The 19,358-nt window shown below is 42.0% G+C and overlaps 1 protein-coding gene and 1 non-coding gene across 2 annotated transcripts in view; one reads left to right on the forward strand and one right to left on the reverse strand.

Moving 5' to 3' along the window:
• Positions 1-19,358, reverse strand: part of ST13 (ST13 Hsp70 interacting protein) — a 48,354-nt gene that overhangs the window by 2,475 nt on the left and 26,521 nt on the right. The window contains exons 6-11 of the mRNA XM_066358533.1: positions 14,656-14,740; positions 14,409-14,519; positions 9,458-9,560; positions 6,710-6,826; positions 4,969-5,017; positions 182-315 (exon numbers count right to left, since the gene is read on the reverse strand). Of these exons, the coding sequence (XP_066214630.1) occupies positions 182-315; positions 4,969-5,017; positions 6,710-6,826; positions 9,458-9,560; positions 14,409-14,519; positions 14,656-14,740 (599 nt within the window). The remainder of the gene's footprint in view (positions 1-181; positions 316-4,968; positions 5,018-6,709; positions 6,827-9,457; positions 9,561-14,408; positions 14,520-14,655; positions 14,741-19,358) is intronic.
• TRNAV-GAC (transfer RNA valine (anticodon GAC)) lies at positions 8,772-8,848 on the forward strand. The gene has a single exon. It is a non-coding gene; the product is annotated as a tRNA-Val (tRNA).

Genomic DNA, 19,358 nt, shown 5'->3' on the forward strand with positions numbered 1-19,358 from the left:
CCAATTTTTAAAAACTTTAGCTACTCATTCTGAAAGAAAGTGAATGTCACAAGTGCAGCTAGCTATTTGGTAATTAAGAACAATTAATAATTGGCTAACAGAGTAACCTTTGTCCCCACACAGAATTATGAAAGAAACGCCTGAGTGATATCAAGTTTCACTCTGTTTTTCTAAGTCTTACCTGCATAGCTGCAAGAACCTCTGGATCACTAAGAATTTCATTGAGCCCAGGCATTCCTGCCATTCCAGGCATGCCCCCTCCCATTCCTGGCATTCCTCCAGGAAAATTACCAGGCATTCCCCCAGGAAAGCCACCTGCAAAATAAAAAAACAAAACACTGTATAGACAGCAACCTAATGGGATACTATTTTCTACTGTGGACAAAAAAAGGGGTTTCATAGAAAGTAACTTCACAGAGTGATTAGATCATAAATTCCTAAATGGGCAGGCCACAGTGGGTAGTTAGCAAGGCACGTACCTTCTATAGTAAAAGGTTCATCTTTGCCAGCCCTGTCCATTGTTTTTGTGTATTTAGGTTAACAAACCTTTGAAATAAGTAGCAGCCATTCTCAAAACAGCACATATCTTGTAAATTCTTCCGTAAATCCAGCCAGGGCACACAGGAGAAGCTCCCATCTGCTTCTCCACCCTTCCCCCCCCCCCCTTTCTCTCTTTATCTCTTTTCCCCTCCCGCAGCCAAGGCTCCATTGGAGCAAAGTTGGCCTGGGTGCTGAGGATGGCTCCATGGCCTCCACCTCAGGTGCTAGAATGGCTCCAGTTGCAATGGAGCAACACCCCAGATGAGCAGAGCATTGCCCCCTAGCTGGCATGCAGGAGTGTCTGCCACCCAATTCTCACTTCACAAAAATACAAATTAAAAAAAAAAAAGGTTTCCACTGATATGAAAAGAGAAAGGAGAGAGAAACTGGAGGCAGAGGAAAAGAGAAGGGGAGAAGAAAAGGGGGTGGGGGGGAGAGGCAGAGAGAAGAGGGGGAGGGGGGAGAGATTAAGAAGGGGAGGGAGAGAGGGAAGGGAAGAAAAGGGGAGGGAAGGGGAGAGAGGAGGAAGAGAGAAGTGTTAACTCCTTTTACTTAGTAGTTCCATTTATCCGTGCATTAATCCATCGCTTCTCCTATGTGCCCTGACCCACAACCTCAGTGTGCCGAGACGACACTTGATCTACTGAGTCACCCAGCCAGGGCCGAAAGTCTGTATTTTTAACTAGTACTCCCAGAGTTTCTTCTTTATACTGAGAAAAATGTTCTAGCAAAAAGGATTTCATTCTCCCATAATCTTTCTAAGATTATAAACCTAAATTATAAGGTCAACCAGAAAGTTCTGTCCATTTCTATCACAAGTTTCGACACATAAGCACGTTTATTTGGCGCATGTATGCCTATTTTTATCACTTAATGTATACATACTGACGTAGCAAATTAACTAAAACAAAGTTGATTCACGTTAGTCTTATGTGTGAAGTGATAGTGTACCCATGGCTACTGATAAAGTTCATTTACGCCACTGTAATTTTTACAAATTTCAACAAGAAAGAAATGCTACAGAAGCATGTCTGTCACATCCACCATATTCCCCGGACTTAGTACCCTCAGACTATCATTTGTTTTTGTCCTTAACAAAAATTTTTGAAGGAAAAAAAAAAAAAATTTGAAGGGCAAAAAATTCAAAAATGAAGAAGGTATCAAACAAGCACTGGTTCAATTTTTCGCATCAAAAGATAAAACATTTTTCAAAAATGGGATATACAAATTGCCCTCACGCTGGCAAGAAATCATTAATAATAATGGCAATTATATTATTTAATAAAGTTTATTGACGGTAAGAAAAATTTGTATTTTGTTTTATTCCAAAAACGGACAGAACTTTCCGGTAGACCTTATATTTTCTACTCAGTTTCTCACTACTTTTTATGTCTACTGGAAGTACTCTGAAATAACAATTATACCAATATAGGGACATCTAAAGGGAAATATAGGTAGCATTAATGTATTCTACAGATCAAGAATCACCACAACCAAGTCACTAAAAAACAGAAACATGAATTAAAAAGTTATTAACAGCTCAATATTTTAAACATGCCCATGAATTATTAATAATCACAGGCCCTGGCTGGCTGGCTCAGTGGTAGTGTGTCGGCCTGGTGTGTAGAAGTCCTGGGTTTGATTCCCGATCAGGTCACCCTTCCCCCCTCTTCTCCTCCTGTATCCATGGTTTGATTTATTCAAGCATGTTGGCCCCAGGGCACTGAGGATGGCTCCATGAAGCCTCCACCTCAGGCATTAAATAGTTTGGTTGTGAGCATGTCCTCAGATGGACAGAGCACAGGCACAAATGGGGGTTGCAGGGTGGATCCCAGTTGGAGCACATACAGTTGTCTATCTCCCCTTCTCTTACTTGAAAAAGGAGAAATAAAAAATAAATAAAAATTAAAAATAATTAACAATCACAGATAAGATCTAAGGGGTCTGAAAACATCTAGCTTCTCCTGCTGCTCCTACTAACTCTGAAAAACTACCCATAAAAAATTACTGGCCCAGCCCTGGCCGGTTGGCTCAGCGGTAGAGCGTCGGCCTAGCGTGCGGAGGACCCGGGTTCAATTCCCGGCCAGGGCACATAGGAGAAGCGCCCATTTGCTTCTCCACCCCTCCCCCTCTCCTTCCTCTCTGTCTCTCTCTTCCCCTCCCGCAGCCAAGGCTCCATGGGAGCAAAGATGGCCCGGGCGCTGGGGATGGCTCTGTGGCCTCTGCCTCAGGCGCTAGAGTGGCTCTGGTCGCAATATGGCGACGCCCAGGATGGGCAGAGCATCGCCCCCTGGTGGGCAGAGCGTCGCCCCATGGTGGGCGTGCCGGGTGGATCCCGGTCGGGCGCATGCGGGAGTCTGTCTGACTGTCTCTCCGTTTCCAGCTTCAGAAAAATGAAAAAAAAAAAAAAAAAAAAAAAAAATTACTGGCCCAATATAATAATTAACCATCTGTTTGTTAAATCTAGGAAAACTACTTAACAAAAATTTATCTCCAGTATTAGTCCATATTAGTGGTCATTTTCTAAAACAAAGATATCTGACATAAGATCATTTATATTTTAAATAGGAATAAACTATAAGCAAAAATTTTCTTACCTTTTCTTCAAACTGCAAATCATCCTAATATGTGCTCTTTGTTTTTAACTGCTTGACACATGACCTTTCAGAATAGAGGCTACCTTTTTAGCCAATGGCATATAAGCATAAGTGTGTTTACCTGCCTCCATTAACCCTCCTTAAAAGAAAGCTGGTTACTACTAAACAGCTGATTTTCCATTAGAATTATGAACTTAAAAAAATCTCTTCCTGGTTTTTATATAAATTTCACACTGCCTCATTTGGGAAGTATTCATTCTCTGAGTGTCCTTATAACTGCTCTTCTGCTTATTATATAGACCTTCTACCTATTATATAGGACTATGATATCACTCAAAGCTTTGCCTTCATAGTAATTTCTGATTACTTGACATTTACAAGAAAAAAGTGTCTATTATTTTTACACTGGACTTAAAACATTTTTTTGTGCCTAAAAATTCCACACAGTGCTTTTATCTACTATATCTCATGAATATCAATGAAATAAATTCCATTATAGCTATTCAGAAATTGAATCCATCACATTATAAATTTATTTTAAGAGATGAGAAGCATCAACTCAAAATTGTAGCACCTTATTTGTTCATTGATTGCTTTCTCTTATGTCTTTTTTTTTTACAGAGACAGAGCGAGAGTCAGAGAGAGGGACAGACAGGAATGGAGAGATGAGAACCATCAATCATTAGTTTTTCATTGTGCATTGCAACACCTTAATTGTTCATTAACTGCCTTCTCATACCTCAGCAGACCAAGTAACCCCTTGCTCGAGCCAGAGACCTTGGGCTCAAGCTGGCGACCTTGGGGTCTCGAACTTGGGTCTTCCACATCCCAGTCCGATGCTCTATCCACTGCGCCACCGCCCGCTCAGGCACTCTCTTATGTGTTTTGACAGGGTGGCTTTAGCCAAGCCAGTGACCCCTTTTTCAAGCCAGCGACCTCAGGATTTCAAACCTGGGTCCTCAGCATCCCAGGCCGATGCTCTATCTACGGCAACACTACCCGGTCAGGCTGTTACAGTCTTTAATTTTTATTTATTTTTTTCTTCTTTCTCCAAGTGAGAGTGGGGGAGATAAGAGAGACTCCCACATGCGCCCCAACTGGGATCCACTGGGCAACCCCATCTGGGGCTACGGTCACAACTGAGATATTTTTAGTGCCTGAGGCAGAGGATCCATGGAGCCATCCTTAGCACTCGGGGTCAATGTACTTCAACCAACTGAATCATGGCTGTGGGAGAAAAAGACGGAGAGAGAGGGAAAGAGAGAAGAGGAGGAGGTGGAGGGGTGGAAAAGCAAATGTTCTCTTCTCCTGTGTGCCCTGACTAGGAGTTGAACCCAGGACATCCACATGCTGGGCTGACACTCTACCACTGAGCAAACCAGCCAGGGCTATTGTCTTTTAATGAAGTACAATGCTTGGGTCTAAATAAATGTCAGCTCTTTATAAAAAGTACACTGCTCAAAGTGTGAGGAAAATAATATACTGTATTTCCACTATCATAAAATTTTTATTAGAAGGAAACTTACTTTACTTTCTTTTTAATTTTTACTTACTGATTTTATCAAGAGAGGAATGGAGAGAAAAACACATATTAAGCTGCTCCTATATACACCCTGACCAGGGATCGAACCAGCAACCTCTGTGCTTTGGAATGACAACCTAACCAACCGAGCTATCCAGCCAGGGCCAGAATAAAACTCTCTACAGGCTAACATTCTAAAGATTCTTCAGTGCCCCAGAAACTAATGATATTAAACACAATAAACATATCAGAGCCCCCAAATCAAAATATTCTCCAATTCCTTACAATACTAATCAGTTTTTAAAATACCTGGAAAAGAGCCATACTGAGCTCCTGATTGTCGTCTGGCTTCTTCTTCCTTTAATAAAAAATAAATAAATAAATAATGTAATTGGGAGGGGAAAAGGTCTGCTGTCCAGCCCTATGCAAAATCATGAAAAAAAGAAAAGGTAAAATAAGATAGTTATAGGATTTAATAAGAATGACAATTTTCAAATGGAAATAATGGACTAAAGGATATCGACATCACAATGCACCCCCCACCCCAAATTTCCAACTAGATTCTCAATGAGCATTACTTTCGGTAATTCCAAGTAGTGTTTTAGTTTTATTTAAGGAAAAAAAAATACCTGGAAAGTAATTTACAATACTGATATGTCTTCCCATGCTTATAACAACTAAATTATTATTTTTAGATTCCAAAATAAAAGCATCTAGTTAGATTACTAAAACTGCCATGACTTTTGTTTCCCAAGTTTATTTTTAGCATATTTTCCATATATAACTCAACCACATATACAACTAGAAATTTTCTGATTTGTTTTTTTCTTTTTTTGTGTGTGACAGAGACAGAGACACGAATATATCAGAAGGAAGGAAGAGCGATGAGAAGCATCAGTTCTTTGCTGCATATCCTCAGTTGTCATTGACTGCTTTCTCATATGTGCCTTGGCCAGGGGGCTACAGCAGAGCGAGTGACCCCTTGCTCAAACAAACGACCTTGGGCTTCAAACCAGTGACCTTTGGGCTTAAACCAGTGACCGTGGGGTCACATCTATAATCCCATGCTCAAGCCAGCGACCCACGCTTAAAGCTAGTGAGCCCGCACTCAAGCCAGTGACCTCGGGGTTTTGAACCTGGGTCCTCTGCATCCAGTCTGACGCTCTATCTATTGTGCCACTGCCTGGTCAGGCTGTTTTTGCTGTTTTCTTAAACACAAAGTAAAAGCAAATATATATAAAGTTCCCTCATAACCAGTTTATAAAGTCACTAAGGAAATATATAAATGTAAAAATTACTTTTGAAGATTATAAACTATAATTCCTGCAATCAAATATAATGCTTAAAATATTAAATTTAAAAAATGTAGGATGTAATGTTCTATCATTATAATACAGCTTTATGTCCTTTTATTCAACAATGTTAAGTGGATGAAAACTGATAGAATCAACGCAAAAGGCTAATATAGCAAAAAAACTAGAAGAGGCTTTACAAAAGCAGCAGCAATACAGGATGGGACATAGGTGGCTTTACAGTTGCTTGTATGGAAAAGAATACAATAATAAATCAATAATAATACTAGAATAAACTGTTTCACATATAGCTGTAAATCTATTCTTGTCCCACCTGTATTGTAGATAAATTATGGGGTAACTTTTCTTTTTTTTCTAAATTTTATATACCTTTGTAACTAAAAACAAATACTAGTCAATTTTAAATAGCCATGACTAAAATCCTGGAATAGAAGGAATCACAAAATTTAACAATCTGGGTGAGCAGCTTCAAGAATACAGATAATACTGCCAAGTTTTCATTATTTGACCAGGGGAAAAAAACCCTAATTCTAGGAGAATGCAAGACTATAAATTGATAAAATATATACTCACATAAGAATTTAAAAACTATAAGAGATCCCCCACAAATTGAATAAAGGGGAAAAAACTTGCATACAAAACTATAGGCAGCATTAAATAAGAACCAGTAATTAGAACAATGTCCAAACAGCTCTACTCTACTATTTCCCTTTAATGGTTTAAATTACAAACTTTACCCTCTGGGCTCTCTCATGTTCTTCCCGAGCCTTCTTAACCCTTTCCATTCTTTCTTTGATCTCTCGCTCTTCACGTTTCCGTTCATACTTTCTTCGATGTTCTGCAATTTTCTGGGCCTAGGAAAAAAGAGCCACAAAAAAAAAGTTCTAGAAATTGAAAAAAGTCAACATATACCTACAGTTTTGTTAAAGAATTACTTTTCTTTGTGGAGTGGTGTTTAAGACAGTTCTTTCTTCCCTTATTTTAGATTATTTATTTATTCATTTTGAGAGACAGGGAGAGAGAGAAAAAGAGATGGGAACAGGAGCAGGAAGTATCAACTCCTATATGTGCTGTGACCAGGCAATCCTGGGGTTTCGAACCAGTGACCTCAGCGTTCCAGGTCGACACTTTATCCATGGCACCACCATAGGTCAGGTACTTTTTCTTTTTTTGAGAGAGAAAGGGAGAGGGGTGTAGTGGCAGGGAGAAAGATATCGATTTGTTGTTCCACTTATCTATGCGTTCAATGATTGATTCTTTTTTTTTTTTTTTTTTTTCATTTTTCTGAAGCTGGAAACGGGGAGAGACAGTCAGACAGACTCCCGCATGCGCCCGACCGGGATCCACCCGGCACGCCCAACATGGGGCGACGCTCTGCCCACCAGGGGGCGATGCTCTGCCCATCCTGGGCATCGCCATATTGCGACCAGAGCCACTCTAGCGCCTGGGGCAGAGGCCACAGAGCCATCCCCAGCGCCCGGGCCATCTTTGCTCCAATGGAGCCTTGGCTGCGGGAGGGGAAGAGAGAGACAGAGAGGAAAGTGCGGCGGAGGGGTGGAGAAGCAAATGGGCGCTTCTCCTGTGTGCCCTGGCCGGGAATCGAACCCGGGTCCTCCGCACACTAGGCCGACGCTCTACCGCTGAGCCAACCGGCCAGGGCAATGATTGATTCTTGTATGTGCTCTGACCGGGGACTGAACCCACAACCTTGACATAGAAGAAAAACGCTGTAACCAACTGAGCTACCCAGCCAGAGCTAAGACTTAGTCCTGAATAATGACAGATTTACCTGAGAGTAAAAGACCTGCCATAATTCAGACTTCAACAAGTCCAATGAAACAGAGAAAAGGGGCTAGGATTTGAGGTTGGAAGTGTTATAAATCTCAATTAACCAGGGCTAGAAGACAAGTAGGTTTCACATTTCAAGACAATTCTTATCTGATACCTGCCATGGGAAAGCAAAGACTGTAAACATATGTACAAGTTATTTGCCGTTCTAATTATACTTAACTTTCTTCATCCATCAAGTAAGGAGTAGGGAAGGACAAACATGTAAGTCTTATAAAAATGCTATAATAATTAAGAGAGAAAATATATGCACCAGGCATTAGGTACAATGTCCATGACAAATATCTGGACTCTATTATTTATTCAGAGACTAAATAAATGTGATAGATTCATACTTTTGCTTGTTTATGATGTTTTAAGAACTTCATGTCCTAAAATATCTCACAAATAACCTTGCTGAGTTGAATTAGCCCATTTAAGAAAAACAAACAGTCTGACCTGTGGTGGCGCAGTGAATAAAGCGTCGACCTGGAAATGCTGAGGTCGCCGGTTTGAAACCCTGGGCTTGCTTGGTCAAGGCAAATATGGGAGTTGATGCTTCCAGCTCCTCCCCCCTTCTCTCTCTCTGTCTCTCCTCTCTCTCTCTCTGTCTCTCCCTCTCCTCTCTAAAAAGGAATAAATAAAATTTTAAAAAACCCAAAAGACCCTTAAAAAAAAAAAACACAAACAAAACAAAAGTCTCGAATAGTAGTAGCTAAGTTAAAGTCTGCATTATCTTAAAACCTTTGGCAAAAAATTCTTGGTAGTGCAACTTCCCACAATGCTAAAGGATTTAGCATGTGAATACATTAAAATTAATTTAACTAATTAAGACAGAAATCATCTTAAAATAATATTCTAGCTTTTGAATTCAATATTATTTTTAAAAGGTTGAAACTTGTTAACTACCACAGCGTCCTCATGGTTTATACCAAGGCTATATATACCCACAATTAAGAACAGACTAAACTCGCCCTGGCCGGTTGGCTCAGCGGTAGAGCGTCGGCCTGACGTGCGGGGGGACCCGGGTTCGATTCCCGGCCAGGGCACATAGGAGAAGCGCCCATTTGCTTCTCCACCCCCCCTCCTTCCTCTCTGTCTCTCTCTTCCCCTCCCGCAGCCAAGGCTCCATTGGAGCAAAGATGGCCCGGGCGCTGGGGATGGCTCCTTGGCCTCTGCCCCAGGCGCTAGAGTGGCTCTGGTCGTGCAGAGCGACACCCCGGAGGGGCAGAGCATCGCCCCCTGGTGGGCGTGCCAGGTGGATCCTGGTCGGGCGCATGCGGGAGTCTGTCTGACTGTCTCTCCTCGTTTCCAGCTTCAGAAAAAATACAAAAAAAAAAAAAAAAAAAAAAAGAACAGACTAAACTCAATCTTGGCTCACATTTTATGGATTTCTTATTTGCCCCCCCCTTTAATTTCTTTTTGGTTATAATTCTATTGTAGTCTTGCAAACAAAACAATAGAGCTTGCTATAATACTGCATGAAAAATGAAAGCATGAAAATCTACTGAGATGTCCTGAGTTGAGCACAAACTTCAGCGATGGTAGGTGATAACTTCCAATGTCTTCGCATCTGCTTTGCAGATGAGCTGCTGCCTGGGCTACATAACAGAGCCATAGAGCATTACAGTAACGACTTTCCATCTACTTGAACATACCCTCGGTTGAACTTCTTTCAGCATTGCACTAGCATCATCATCATAATCCAATTTACACGCAAGGGCAAGATCATGGGCTGCTTCTTCCCAATGGCCCAGAAGCCTGAAACAGATTTAAACTCATTTTAGGAGTCTTTTATACATATTCACTACCAAAGCAAGGTGTCTTTCTTCCTTATGATAAAAAAGGATTGTTACAAAAGAGGTTTAAGTTAAATACAGAACCATAAATTTTCATGAACCAATTCAATTATTATGTTGCACTTTAAACCTCCTCTTCTAAAATATTTTTAAAAACTTGACAGAAATAAATATATGTGTGCACATTTTATTTTAAAAGGAGAGAAAAGATAAATCAGAAACTAAGATTGGTGAAGATAGGTAAGAATAAAGAAAGGGGATAGCGCCTGACCAGGCGTCAGGTGGTGGCACAGTGGATAGAGCGTCGGACTAGGATGCGGAAGTACCCAGGTTCGAGACCCTGAGGTCGCCAGCTTGAGTGTGGGCTCATCTGGCTTGAGCAAAAAAAGCTCACCAGCTTGGACTCAAGGTCGCTGGCTCAAGCAAGGGGATACTCGGTCTGCTGAAGGCCTGCGGTCAAGGCACATATGAGAAAGCAATCAATGAACAACTAAGGAGTCACAATGAAAAACTGATGATTGATGCTTCTCATCTCTCTCTGACCCTATCTATCCCTCTCTCTGACTCTCTGTCCCTGTAAAAAAAAAAGGGGGGGGGGATAGCAATGAAAATGTGACTTTGTTGGGTATACCTATTAACTCAAACTCGTCTTGACTCTTTAAAAATGAAAATGCTTTAGCCTGACCTGGCGGTGGCACAGTGGCAAAAGCATCAGACTGGGACACAGAGGACCCGGGTTTGAAACCCTGAGGTCACTGGCTTGAATGTGGGCTCACCAGCTTGAGCGTAGGGTCACTGACTTGAGCGTGGAATCATAGACATGACACCATGGTCACTGACTTGAACCCAAAGGTCACTGGCTTGAAGCTCAAGGTCGCTGGCTTGAGTCCAAGGTTGCTGGTTTGAGCAAGGGAGTCACTCACTCTGCTGTAGCCCCCTGGTCAAGGCACATATGAGAAAGCAATCAATGAACAACTAAGATGCCACAACGAAGAATTGATGCTTCTCATATCCCTTTCTGCCTATCTGTCCCTCTTTCTGACTCGGTCTCTGTTGAAAAAGAAAAAAAAAAGAAAATGCTTTACATACTCAAAGAAGAATATTAAATTAGAAAAGATGGAAATACGTAGAACATTTCCTAAACCCAATTACAGAAATAAAAAACTGTTTATTGCATTGACAACATAAATCACATAAAATAAATAATTTCAATTTAAAACAGTATTTTAACAGTATATCTTCAGTGGAATATAATTAAGAACTGCAACAAAAAAAAATTTAAACTTTACTTCGAAAGTATCTCTAAGGTATGATTTTGAAACAATTTTATGTATATGGCAGGATAACACACAAGTAGGTCAATATATTAGGGAGAAAGATTTTGACTTGAAGATAACTGTCAAAAATATAAAATGCATAGGCCCTAGATCATTGGCTCAGCGGTAGAGCGTCAGCCTGGCGTGTGGAATTCCCAGGTTTGATTCCCAGTCAGAGCACACAAGGGAAGTGCCCATCTGCTTCTCCACCCTTCCCCCTCTCCTTCCTCCTTCTCTCTTCCCCTCCTGCAGCCAAGGTTCCAGTGGAGCAAAACTGGCCCAGGCGTTGAGGATGGCTCCATGGTCTCCGCCTCAGGCACTAGAATGGCTCCCGCTGCAATGGATCAACATCCCAGATGGGCAGAGAAATGCCCCCTGGTGGGCATGATGGTGGATCTCGGTCAGGTGCATGTGGGAGTCTGTCTCACTGCCTCCCCACTTCTGACTTTGGAAAAAATACAAAAAAAAAAAAAAAAAAAGAAAGAAAAACAAATACATATAATGTTGAATTTTAATTAGAAAATCAATATAAACTCAAAATTCCATAACTTTTTTCCTTAAAACCGTTGTTTTTTCTAACTGTCCATTGAAACAACAAAAAGAAGGATATTCCAGAAACAATGAACACATCTGCAATGAACATATCTAGTGGCCAAACTTAAGCTTCTATACATATAATCACCCCTAAAATAAAACATGGTTTTCTGGAGAAATGGTCTATTTCAAGTCTGGGAAATGCTATGCTTTACAATAAGGTAAGGAAATGCTCAAATATTACTGGGGTCTCAAGAGGATCAATGACAACGCACAAGCTTTCCTTTTTTTTCCCTTTTGTATTTTTCTGAAGTGAGAAGTAGGGGGTGGCAGACAGACAGACTCCCACATATGCCTGACCGGGATCCACTTGGCAAACCCATTAGGGGGTGATGCTCTGCCCATTTTGGCCGTTGCTCTGTTGCAACCGGACCATTCTAGCGCCTGAGGCAGATGTCATGGAGCCATCCTCAACGCCCAGGCCAACTTTGCTCCAATGGAGCCTTAGCTGCAGGAGGGGAGTGGTGGAGAAGAAGATGGGCACTTCTCCTGCATGCCCTGGCTGGGAAGTGAACCCAGGATTTCCACAAGCTGGGCTGATGCTCTACCACTGAGTCAACTGGCCAGGGCCCATACCTTTCTTATACTGATGGAGCATTAATAAATTTTACTCCAGGCCCTGGCCAGTTGGCCCAGGCTGACACTCTATCCACTGCGCCACTGCCTGGTCAGGTAGTACAGCACTTTCTATCCATGTTAAGAAGTCAATGTCATTGGACAGTTCACCCCCAAACAAAACACCCATTTGTATACCACTATTTTGCTTCCAGAAATGATTACTATTCTGGATTAAATTCACCTCTTTCTTGCCCCTTTTTTTTACTTTTCAGGTGACTTAGTATTGACTGAAATAGTTGGAGGCTAGTGAATTCCTTCTTCTATGACATATTGGTTGTTTAAATGTTAACTTGCAAAGAAAAAGCCTGAAAATAGAAAATTTATAAGGACACTGATACAAGGTAAGGAACAGAGTGAAGAAATAAAATGGAGTCACTATGGTCAAGCTTCTAAATTATTAGCTTCAAGTGTCTGAGGAAAGAATTATTCTTATTTTAACTGACTCCAGGAACTTAATTTTTCATTTTTTTTGGTGACAGAGAGAGGGACAAATAGGGACAGACAGGAAGTGAGATGAGAAGCCATCAATTCTTTGTTGTGGCTCCTTAGTTGTTCATTGACTGCTTTCTCCTCTGTGCCTTGACCAGAGGGCTACAGCAGAGCAAGTGACCCCTTGTTCAAGCCAGTGACCATGGGGCATGACTATGATCCCACACTCAAGCCAGCGACCCCACACTCATGGTGGAGAGCACATGCTCAAGCTGATGACCTCAGAGTTTCAAACCTGGGTCCTCTGTGTCCCAGTCCAACACTCTACCCACTGCGCAACCACCTGGTCAGGCAGGAACTTAAAATTCTCAACTTTCCAGTCCCACATCAATACCTGGTTGTACGTCAGTGCATTGTGCATCAATGTCTGGACCTACATCAAACCTTCAGCTTGACCAGGAGGTAGTGCAGTGGATGGAGCATCAGCCAGAGATGCTGAGGACCCAGGTTTGAAGACCTGAGGTCGCCTGCTTAAGCGTGGGCTCATCTGGCTTGCGTGCAGGATCATAGACATAACTCTATGATCGATGCCTTGGGCCCAAAAGTCGCTGGCTTGAAGCCCAAGGTCGCTGACTTGAGCAAGGGGTCACTGGTTTGACTAGAGCTCCCTGGTCAAGGCACATATAAGAAAGCAATCAACTGGTAACTAAGGTGACACAACTATGACTTGATGCTTCTCATCTCTCTCCTTTCCTGTCTGTGTCTGTCTGTCCCACTGAAGGTGCAAAAAACTAAAAACAAACAAAAAACTCCAAAAACCTTCAGAATGACCTCAAGAAGAAAATGTTGTTAGACCATAGGACATCTGATGATCACCCTCTTGGATCAACCTGGCAGCTAAGTATACAAAGCTGGTTCTTCTCAAGAATGTACTTCTTTTTTACTGTAAGAACCCTCAGCTTTTTTTTTTTCTTTAAAACACTCTGGGTAGGCCCTGGCAAGTTGGCTCAGCGGTAGAGCGTTGGCCGGGCGTGCGGGGGACCCAGGTTCGATTCCCAGCCAGGGCACATAGGAGAAGCGCCCATTTGCTTCTCCACCCCCCCCCTTTCCTCTCTGTCTCTCTCTTCCCCTCCCGCAGCCAAGGCTCCATTGGAGCAAAGATGGCCCGGGCACTGGGGATGGCTCCTTGGCCTCTGCCCCAGGCGCTAGAGTGGCTCTGGTAACGGCAGAGCGACGCCCCTGAGGGGCAGAGCATCACCCCCTGAGGGGCAGAGCATCACCCCCTGGTGGGCAGAGCATCGCCCCTGGTGGGCATGCCGGGTGGATCCCGGTCGGGCGCATGCAGGAGTCTGTCTGACTGTCTCTCCGTTTCCAGCTTCAGAAAAATACAAAAAAAAAAAAAAAAAAAAAAAAAAATATATATATATATATATATATATATAAAAATATATAAAAAACACTCTGGGTATTACTTAGTTGTATTTCTGGTTTGCCAACCCACTAAGATCCATGAATAGATCTTTGTCATTTATTTCTAGACCAAGTCCCAACTCTGTGTTTCGTTGACAAAGGCCACTCTCTTTCATTAAGAGATAATTTTGAGAAAAATCTGTACCTTAATATTGGTTATAAGTGGTCAAAAACTGTTAACAGTGATTTTTTTTTTGGGGGGGGGGGAAAGGCGGCATGAAAAGAATTTTTATTTATTCCTTACAATATTCTCTCAATTCTTCATATTAAATACATGTAAGTATTACTTTTAAATTAAATTCCTAGGCAATTTTGTTTTTTTAAGAAAATTTAATAAAAAACATCAGGTTAAAAAAGTTCTGAAAATAAATCTCATTGCTTACCTGTGTGCCTTCCCTCGCCACTTATACGGCTGTGCTGAGTCTGGATTTATTTCAATAGCTCTGTCACAGTCTCGGATGGCAGCATTTGGCTTCTGTAATTTGATGAAGACACTAAAAAATAAGTGTGATATTAAAAAGTATTCATTTAAAATAATAACACCTTTGGAACTGCTACAGATGCAAGTCTTTTAAAATAAATGATCAGAAATTATTCACCAGAAGATGCTATTTTGTTTAGAGTTCTCACCTGGCTCTCTTGGCATAAAGAATGGCCAAGCGAGGATTCAGCTTAATAGCATCAGTGAACAAGTCAATGGCCTTCTGTAGTTCACCTAAAATAAAACAAAGTTATTGAGAAATAGAGAATAAAAAACATTAAAAAAATTGTCGATCTCTTGTCTAATTTGTCTTTCAAATTTTTCATTTTCATCTTATTTATTGATTGATTTTAGAGCAAGAGAAAGGGAGACAGGGAGGGAGGTAAAGAAGAAGTGAGGGGCCCTGGCCGATTGGCTCAGTGGTAGAGCGTCGGCCTGGCGTGCAGAAGTCCCGGGTTCGATTCCCGGCCAGGGCACACAGGAGAAGCGCCCATCTGCTTCTCCACCCCTCCCCCTCTCCTTCCTCTCTGTCTCTCTCTTCCCCTCCCGCAGCGAGGCTCCATTGGAGCAAAGATGGCCCGAGCGCTGGGGATGGCTCTGTGGCCTCTGCCCCAGGCGCTAGAGTGGCTCTGGTCGCAACAGAGCGACGCCCCGGAGGGGCAGAGCATCGCCCCCTGGTGGGCGTGCGGGGTGGATCCCGGTTGGGTGCATGCGGGAGTCTGTCTGACTGTCTCTCCCCGTTTCCAGCTTCAGAAAAATACAAAAAAAAAAAAAAAAAAAAAAAAAAAAAGAAGTGAGGGAGGTTGCTGACTTGAACAAAGGATCACTGGCTCTGTTGGACCCCCCCCATCAAGGTACATATGTGAAAGCAATCAATTACCAACTAAAGTGATGCAACTATGAGTTGATGCTTCTCATCTCTCTCCCTCTTGTGCGGAAAAAAAAAAAGTAAATGGATAAAAGTTGAATAGCCTGACCAGGTGGTGGGCTATCTCCTACTGTATACAGTGTTGGCCCTGGATACAAAGTACCCAGAGGTTTGAAACCCCGAGGTTGCTGGCTTTAGTGCAGGCTCACAAGCTTGAGTGCCAGATTGCCAGCTTGAGTGTGTGATCATAGATATGACCCCATGGTTGCTGGCTTAGCTGGAACCCTCCCATCCCAGTAATGGCACATATGAGAAAGCAATCAATAAGCAACTATTACGCCACAAGTAAGCTGATGCTTCTCATCTCTCCCCCTTCCTGTCTGTCCCTGTCTCTCTCATTAAAAAAAAAAATTTTTTTTTAATTGAAGAATAAATCACTTTTATTCCATTAAATTTTCTTTCTCTTTTTTTTTGTGTGACAGAGACAGAGAGAGGGACAGACCGGCTGGAAGGGAGAGAGATGAGAAGCATTAATTCTTCCTTGCGGCACCTTACTTGTTCACTGATTGCTTTCTCATACGTGCCTTGATGGCACTCGTACAGCAGAGCGAGTGACCCTGGGCTCAAGCCAGTAATACCATGCTTAAGCTAGATGAGCCAGGGCTCAAGCTGGTGATCTCAGGGTTTCAAATCTGGGTCTTCTGTGTCCTAGTCTGATGTTCTATCCACTGTGCCACCGCCTGGTCATGCAAATTTTCTTTCTTTTCATTTTTTATTTTATTCTATTTTTTTGTGACAGAGACAGAGAGAGGGACAGATAGGGAGAGACAGATGGGAAGGGAAAGAGATGAGAAGCATCAATTCTTCGTTGCAGTTCCTTAGTTGTTCACTGATTGCTTTCTCATATGTGCTTTGACCAGGGGTCTACAGCAGAGCAAGTGACCCATTGCTCAAGCCAGTGACCTCACGGTTTCGAATCTGGATCCTCTGCGTCCCAGTCCGACATTCTATCCTCTATGCCACTGCCTGGTCAGGCTCTTCTTTAAGATTTCATTTATTGATTTTAGAGAGAGGAGAGGGAGAGAGAGGAAGGATGGCGGGTGGTGGGGGGTGAGGAACAGGAAACATCACCTTGCTTCCCATAATTGCCTTGACTGGGCAAGCCCAGGATCTTAAACCAGTGACCTCAGCATTCCAGGTTGATGCTTTATCCACTGTGCCACTACAGGTCAGGCCTAAATTTTGTTATGAAAATAGTGTGCCTACTAAATTCACAGGAATTGTATAAAATAACAAAAAAGAGTCTGAGTGGTGGTGGTGCAGTGGATAAAGTGTGGACCTGGAATGCTGAGGTCACCAGTTTGAAGCCCTGAGGTTGCTGACTCTGACTGCAGGCTTCTCAGCCCAGGTTTGCTGGCTTGAGAGCGGAATCACCCACAAGATCCCAAAAGCTCGCCAGCTTGAGCCCAAGGGTTAATGGCTTGAGCAAGCGGACACTATGTGAGCCCCAGTCAAGGCACATATAAGAAGCAATCAATGCACAATTAAAGTGACAGCAACTACGAATTGATGCTTCTCATCTCTCTCACTTCAGGTCCCTCTCTCAAAAAAAAAAAAGTAAAATAAAACAAAAGAAAAAATAAGACAAGCAATATCTGTCACTCTAAAACTCCCTTAGGCCAAAAACCCTAAAAGGCTTCCCCATCATTCTTAGGGAGAAAACCCTAAGTACTTAGCATGATCTACAAAGGTCTCTAGTGATCGACCCATCATCCTCGCTGTCTTTCCAACACCCATTTCCCTCTCTCAGCCAACTCTCCGACCTTAATTCTATCACTCTTATCCCTTCACTCACAATACTCCAGCTACATGGCCTTTCTGCTATTCCTTGAGTATTTAATCATCCCATATGCTCTTCCAGGTAGCCTCTGTACTTGCTTGTCTGTCTCAAAAGCCCTTCTTCGTGTGTGGTTTGCTCTCTTCACTATGCCAAACACCCTATATAAAACATAACTTCCATCATTGACTATCCTTTTACACAGTTGTTTTCTTCACTGGACTTATCACCTGATATAAATTTGTTACAGTTTGTACCCCAGTAATATGTGAGGGTCCACAAAGTAAAGAACTTGGGTCTGTTTTATCTCCCACTGTACCTCCAGCATTTAAAATACTGCTTGGAGCATGTAAGCCTTCAATAGATATTTGTTGAATATATTAAACTGAAAAAACATAAACACTATTAACAAATAGATATTTGTTGAATATATTAAACTGAAAAAACATAAAATACTATTAGTATTTTAACTAATAATATAACAGCTGGAAACACTAAAGTATGACTTAAAAAGTAAGCTTACATGGTACTATTCTAAGCATATGACACATCTTTACTAATTTATTCCTCATGATTATTAGGTAAGTACTCTTCTCTTATCCTTCTTTACAAATGAGAAGAAATAGGCAAAGAGTAACGTCTCTAAATTTACCTAGCTAATAAGTGCCAAAGCTGAGATTCAAATGGTAAGTCCAGTGTTTAACTATATTCCTGCTTCTCTAAATCCAGATGGGTCTAAACCTACAATTTCTAACATAGAATACTAGGTATTTTATCCCTTGGGGATATAGTATAAAATTGTTCATATTCTAAGTTAAATTTACACATTGACATAGCTTGAAAAGAAATATGCAAAAATAAGAACATGACTTTAAGTGGTGGTGACTTTTTCATTTTATTAAAACATTGCTAGGTCAGTAAGAAAATGAATTCTTAAAATATAGACAGTAGGTCAAAATAAATGATGTACACTAAGATCTTGGGCAAGTCAAAACCTCTCTGAGCCCTCAGGTTACTAATTAATCTATAAAATGGGAGTAGTATGAGGTTTTTTTTGTTTTGTTTTGTTTTTAGTATGAGGTTTTAATGAAATAATACATTATTAAAACATAATCAGGCCCTGGCTGGTAGGCTCAGTGGTAGAGCATCAACCTGGTGAGTGAATGTCCTGGTTTTGATTCCCGGTCAGGGCACACAGAAGCAGCACCCACCTGCTTCTCCACCCTACCCCTCAAAATTCTCCCCTTCCCAGTCATGGCTCGACTAGAGTGAGTGTGGCTCCATGGCCTCAACCTTGGGCACTAAGAAGGGCATAGCTGCTGAGCAACAACGCCCAAGATGGGCAGAGCATTGCCCCTAGTTGGCTTGCTGGTGGACCTGGGTCAGGCCCATGTGGGAGTCTGTCTCTGCTTACCCTCCTCTCACTGAACTAAAAAGAAAAAAAAATTCAAACTGCCAGGCATGTAGAAAGCACAAAATAAATGTTGGATACATAGAAGTCTGATGTGGTAGGAGAAATTTTTTTAAATTATAATGAGGAAAAGAAATGGTCAGGAAAAGAAGTGGCTGGGATCCACTGATGGGTATTAAAAGTTGAAACAGGCCCTGGCCGGTTGATTCAGCGGTAGAGCGTCTGCCCAGTGTGTAGAAATACTGGTTTCAATTACCAGCCAGGGCACACAGGAGAAGCACCGATCTGCTTCTCCACCCTTCCCCTTCTCCTTTCTCTCTATATCTCTCTCTTCCTCTCCTGCAGCCAAGGCTCCATTGGAGCAAAGTTGGCCTGGGCGCTGAGGATGGCTCCATGGCCTCCGCCTCAGGTGCAGGGGCAGAGCATTGCCTCCTAGTAGGCTTGCCGGGTGAACCCCGGTCAGGCATATGCAGGAGCTGTCTCTCTACCTCCCTACTTCTCACTTCAGGGGGGAAAAAAAAGGTTGAAACAGGTAAAGAGCTTTACAGAGAAACAGGAGAGCATAGATGAATAAAAAAGTAGACAGTAAGGTCTGGCTAGAATGGAGGATTAAAATTTAAAAAATAACAAGGTTAAGGCAATATATGGAATCTGACTCCAGCAGATCTATTGCTATGATGATTTTTAGAATATATTAAAAAAACTAGTCAGGGTTATAAGGGAGTGTGTTTAACAA

This window comes from Saccopteryx leptura, chromosome 1 (assembly GCF_036850995.1).
Source record: "Saccopteryx leptura isolate mSacLep1 chromosome 1, mSacLep1_pri_phased_curated, whole genome shotgun sequence".
Classification (NCBI taxonomy): Eukaryota; Metazoa; Chordata; class Mammalia; order Chiroptera; family Emballonuridae; genus Saccopteryx; species Saccopteryx leptura.